The following is a 6,000-nucleotide window of genomic DNA, read 5'->3' on the forward strand; positions in this document are numbered from 1 at the left end:
TCTAAACATAGTCTAAGAATCTTACATGTTGTTCTGCCAGCTCACATGCTTAACCTTTATTTCTTTCTATTTATTGCTATTAATTATCAAGCCCTATAAACTATTAGCTAAATCATGAAAAACTATAAATTTCTGAGTGAAGGTTCATCATCATGTTAAACAGAACTGTTTCCAATATGCCTTTAAAATCCTTCCTTATAATTTTTTTTTTTAAATGAGGACCTTTTTCTGTAGAAAGCTCAGGCTATTTGGGTGGAGTCAGAAGGGTGGTGGTGTGGCGTGGTGAGTCATACTTGCAGCTTGGATGTGTTGGTTTTTGAGATGCCTACGTGAATATCCAGGCAAAAGTATCTTGTATGTTGTTAGAAATAACGGTCTGGGGCTTAGGAATAAATTAGGACTGGAGATCTAGAGTTGAAAGGTTGACTACCCCAGAAACATAGATATCTAAGGGCCATGTGTTGAGACTTAAGGGAGAAAAAAGAATTTTAAGGAAGAGAAATAATGAATGGGTTTTTAAAGATGGTGCCATTGGATTTCGGATCGGGGACTAAGGAATCATTGGTGATTTTTTTTTTAAAGAAGTGTTGAAAGTGAAGTTACGCTTCAGGGCTTTGACAAGTAATTTGAAGGTGAAGAAGTAAAATAAAGCTTATTCTTTAAAGAAGTTTGGCTGTAAGGGAAGGAGAAGAGATGGGATTATCATTCAAGAGTAGGGACTCGATGAGAGGGAGAGCGCTTTTTAGGATGGGAGATGTAAGAATGGTTAGAATTGGAAGCATATCACCCAGTGGGTATATCTCATGATCTCGCTGTTGACAAAATCCACAAATGTATTAAAAGTAGCTAAGTTCAGAGCAGTCATAGAAGAGATGTCCTTCAGCCTGAGGTGGTCAGTTTCTAAGGATTCTATAAAAGGCAGGTGAAATTTCATGACATAGGGAAAGGATGATGTAATTAAGGACTGCCTCTTGGGGGCATGTTCCTGCTGAGGCCGTCACGGGCCCTGTTGGGTTGGATGACCGATTGGTCTAAACCAGTTCACGGCTTCCTCTGTTTTAATTTTCTTCTGGAAGCAGGGAGCACTGTGACATACGGCACACTGGCTTTTGTGTAATTGCACGTTTGCCAAAGTAGCCCTGAATATTAAAACTTGGTCACCAGTTTTTCCTATTTTCTGCGGGGCCAAAAAAGGTATAATTGAGAGCTGCTTGTTGGCAGGTGTGTTCCTTGCTCTCTTACCCCTGAACTCTACAGTCAGGGCCTGCTTTTGTAGCCAAAGAACAAAAACATTGCTTAATGGCTACAGACTCTTGTTGTCTCCTGCATTCTTGCTCTGATCTCCCCTTGGCCCAAAATACTGTCTGGCGCCTTTACTTTTATATATGGGTGATTGAGACACCTGTCAAACCCCACAGAGCTGGTTGGGTGTGTGTTTAAGATATGTTTGCTGTCCTGCCCTTTCAGATCCTCAGCACCGGGTGCCCCGTGACTGTCGTGAATGCTGTTTTCTAGTTATCTCCCCCAATAGATGAGTTAAGCCAATAGCTGATTGTCTCTGGAATTTTGTGTCCGATTCCTCTTTAGCTTTATTACCTTTCTGTAAGCTTTTAGAACATAGCAGCCCATTCACGGACTCTCTGATCTATACCACACGCAGGTGCTGGGTATTTGAATGATGTCACCCTGACAAGCGCTCGCCCGGGGCCCGGGGTGCCTGCCACCTGGGTGGAGTCCTGCACCTGTCCTGTGGGATACGGCGGGCAGTTCTGTGAGATGTGCCTCTCGGGCTACAGAAGAGAGACTCCAAGTCTCGGGCCGTACAGCCCGTGTGTGCTTTGTACCTGCAACGGACACAGCGAGACCTGTGACCCCGAGACAGGTGAGACAACGAGCTAGGGCCGCTGGACTGAAATCCTCTCCAGCCGACGGGCAGGAAAGAGCCCCTGGTCTTACCTGCTGGCACACCTGCCTGTTTTCTCACACCCCCCTCCACACAGGCGTCTGTGACTGCAGAGACAACACGGCCGGCCCCCACTGCGAGAAGTGTGGCGATGGGTACTACGGCGATCCCACCTCGGGCACCTCCTCCGACTGCCAGCCCTGCCCGTGCCCTGGGGGCTCAAGCTGCGCCGTCGTCCCCAAGACGCAGGAGGTGGTGTGCACCAACTGTCCTACCGGCACCACCGGTCAGTCCATGTTGCTTCTGACAAAAATACATTAGGGCACAGAGCCTGGGGGACTTGCAGATTTTGTTGGGCTGTTTGGCGCCATGATTACAGTCATCTAAGCGGGCAAAAGTTGTGCGTGAAAGAGATTTATTATGGATTCATAAAATGCATATCAGATACAAACAATAGCTAACACATTTACAGCCATGTACTTCTCTAAGTACTGTACACCTTCTGCCTCAGTGATCTTCACAGCTCGTTGACGTGGGTTCTGCTGGGATCCCCATACTACAGCTAAGCACACTGAGGCACAGAGACATGAAGTCATTCACATGTCCAAGCTGCCTGGTTAGTCCTTGGAGGAGCTCATGACCACCCCCATATGCTCTCCCACCTAAGATGAGAACCATCTTAGTTTGTGGGGCTGTCCTGGGATTTTTAGTTTGTGGGGCTGTCCTGGGATTCTTGATACAAAGTGGTACTTTTTAAATTCTTAAATTCATTTTGTTTTTTCTTCAGTAGTCCTTTCAGTGCATCAGAGCCCCTCACATTTAGTTAGGAAAAAATATTTTTTTTTTAAGATTTATTTATTTATTTATTTATTTGACAGAGAGAGAGAGATCACAAGTAGGCAGAGAGGCAGGCAGAGAGAGAGAGAGAGGGAAACAGGCTCCCTGCTGAGCAGAGAGCCTGATGTGGGGCTCGATCCCAGGACTCAGGGATCATGACCCGAGCCGAAGGCCGAGGCTTTAAACCACTGAGCCACCCAGGTGCCCAGGAAAAAATATTTTTATAGCTTTGGTTAGACATCTGTTCCTATTCTCTGAGTCTTTCTTTTTGATAAGAACCTAAAAATTGATCTTTCCTAGCTACTCAAGGAGCAGTCTTGCTGACTGACTGAGGAGAGCAAGGCTCACTGGTGACCGTTCCTCCACTGACTTCAGCCTCCATGTGATGGCGAGGTTCTGGCTAGGCTTCTGATAGAACCCTTGACACAAACTTTTTCTTCAAAAGATATCCCCTCCTGGAAATAAGTGAGACAAAAATACCACTCAGCTAATAATTTGTATCTCTTGTACCTCATCAAAACACTCTTTAATCCTTGGGAAACATCAAAATACCCCATCTTCTCTTTTCGACTCCTCCGACCCGACACGAGCACAAGGGCATTGCAACACAGAGGGAGTCAATCATTTGCTTAAGGTAGTTGAGAAAATAAGAAGTAGAAACCAGTGTTGACTTTCAGATTTTTTACTCTTTGTATACGTGTATTAGAAAACAGTGGCCCATCAGCGGCTCATAGATGGATTTCTCCGATCTCATTCCCCGTTACCCTCTGTTGCCTTTGTGGTCTCCACTGTAGCTGTCCTGGGCTTCTTGTAATCCATCAGATCAGCCACACTCTATGTCCTTTTATGCACAGTCTGCCTTCTTTAGAACATTTTACCCCAACTTGTTCCACCCAGACCTCATTTTTCCTGTTCAACTCCGATCTTTACCTTGGAGTTGGGTTGAAACATCACTTTCCACGGTGAACCCGCCCTACAGCACTCCCTCAGTTGTTAGGACCTTTTTTCCACTCTGCTGCCGCAGCATATAGCAAGCATCCCCCTGCAGACTCTCTTCTTAGATGTACTTAATATGGCATTTTGATGAGAGATCCGTTTGCTCATTCTGTTGGTCCATTGGGTCGACTGCAAGCCTAAAACTAAGGTAAGCACTAGAGACATTCTCATGGCCATGCTGAAGAAGACAAATGGTGAGTCGAGGTGATTTGGGATACATGCTGGAGCGATGGAGTGTCCTCTAGATCTGGCAAAATGTTGTAAACTTGTTAGTCTATAACCAGATTCTCTCACACAAGACTCCTGAGGTATGTTTTGTTTTGTTAGTTATCATATGACTTGCGGGTGTTCATGGGTGTGTAGAGGTCCACGCGCAAAGCAGCATAGACCCTGCGGAAGATGATGCCGTCACTCGTTAGTCCTATATCCTGCTTTCCTTTTTTCATAGCACTTTTTAACCACTTGGTATTTTTCTGTCTGTCTTCCCCCTTCTAACCCCCTAACACCTGTTAAGCTCCACAATAGCAGGGACTTTTGTCTGTTCCATTGACTTTTATATTCCTAACACCCAGAATAACACCTGACATGTATGCTTGTTGAATGAATGCAGATATTTTTTGGCTAAAGAGTAGAGTTTGCAGATATGGGGTAAGATGTTTCTCATTTAGAAGACAACCGAAGAACAGAAGAACTGCCTACATATAGCCCCTGAGCTCCGTGCACATGCTGTGCTTCACGTTTGATCTTTAAAATGATCTTTTGAGGCAAATTAATAATAATGATGATGATGATTTTTTTTTATCACATTTATTTGAGTGCCTGGCATTGGGAATACAGAAATGAATAAGAGATGGTCCCTGCTCTTCAAGGGCTAAAAGTATAGCTGGAAACACAGATAATTTTAAGACCATGCTAGAGGAGAAAGAACAATGCCTCCCCCAGGGTGGAGGGGATGATCAGGAAAGCTGAGGCAAAAAAAAAAAAAAGTACCTAACTTGCCCAGAGTCATGTAAGTAGTACATCCAGGACTTGAACCTACATCCTGGACTCTGAGACAAAAGGATAGCTTAGCTGTTATTGCCAGAAGGTACTTTGGCATGCTTTAGCAAGCTTTCCATGGGCTCCCGTGCACCCCTGTTTTAGGTTTTCTACCAGATTAAAAAAAAAAAGTTTTATTCAAAACAGGTTTCAAAACATTTTAAATATAGATCATATCTAGAATGGCCAAGTGATCCTATGAAAGAGCAAAGCTGACATACTGTCCTAATCATGGTCTGGAGAAGGATCTTGGGTGAGGGTCTGATAACTGCTCACACCAGAGACAAGAAGGGCCCGTGTAGCATCCATTCTTCCTCGCCCAGCCCGCCCCCAGCCACAGGTTCGGTTCTGTTCTGTTCGGCTCAGCAGTGACCACCAGTGACCACCGTTTGCCAAACGCAGGGGTCAGTTTTCTGTCCTCCTCTGACCCGGTCTCAGCAACGTGGGACCCTGGTGACTGCTCACTCCACCCCACACATTTCTCCTTTTGTCTTTGGGGACTCAGCCCTCTCTTGGGTCTCTTTCTGTCCCTCTTCTCTTGAGGCTCCTTTTATCACTTCTGATTCTCAGCCTGACACTCCCATGTCCACTTCATCTGTATTCTCCCCTCAGGTGAATAGATCTTCTAGCTTCAAAAGACTTTCTGTGCCTCCTGAAAAAATCTGTCTTAGGTCCCGACCACACTCTCTGCTGAGCACCAGAACCTACTCGCCGTCTTCGCTTGGCTGGTGGGCTGCAAGCCTTCCATTTGCCCCTGTCCGTCCTTTCTTCATTTTTTCACCCCTGGGCACCTGTATGCACGCGTCACATGGGCCCTCCGTTTGTGTTCAGGGAGCAGGAAGCGCCTAGAGGAGATTGGGGGGGAGGGGCAGAGTTTTTAGTCCAAGGCCCCCTCTGGGGTCAAGGAGGGTCCTTGTGGCTTAGTGACCTTCCTCAGGGTTCTCAGCTCCTGACGCTGGCTTTCTCCAAACAGCCCTTTGTCACATGAGGTTGTGCTTAACTGCTCCCTCCACCCAGCCCCTGAGGCCCAGGTCACAGAGCCCCACAGTCGCTACCCCTGGGGCTGCCCTGTCCCTTGGGATTGCTTACACCTTGCCCACACTCGTATAGTTGGTGTCTTTATTAAACTCTCTTCAGGTCTTGCTAATTTGAACCTGGCTCTTTTTTTTTTGAGGTTGTTCACTAAGCCACAAGGACCCTCCTTGACCCCAGAGGGGGCCTTGGAC

General features: G+C 46.2%; 1 protein-coding gene across 1 annotated transcript in view; it reads left to right on the plus strand.

Annotated features, from left to right (window-relative positions):
• Window positions 1–6,000, plus strand: part of LAMC1 (laminin subunit gamma 1) — a 124,563-nt gene that overhangs the window by 93,523 nt on the left and 25,040 nt on the right. Inside the window, exons 12-13 of the mRNA XM_059412740.1 lie at window positions 1,661–1,882; window positions 2,001–2,189. Coding sequence (XP_059268723.1) covers window positions 1,661–1,882; window positions 2,001–2,189 — 411 coding nt within the window. The remainder of the gene's footprint in view (window positions 1–1,660; window positions 1,883–2,000; window positions 2,190–6,000) is intronic.

The sequence above is a fragment of the Mustela nigripes genome, chromosome 10 (assembly GCF_022355385.1).
Source record: "Mustela nigripes isolate SB6536 chromosome 10, MUSNIG.SB6536, whole genome shotgun sequence".
NCBI classification, from domain to species: domain Eukaryota; kingdom Metazoa; phylum Chordata; class Mammalia; order Carnivora; family Mustelidae; genus Mustela; species Mustela nigripes.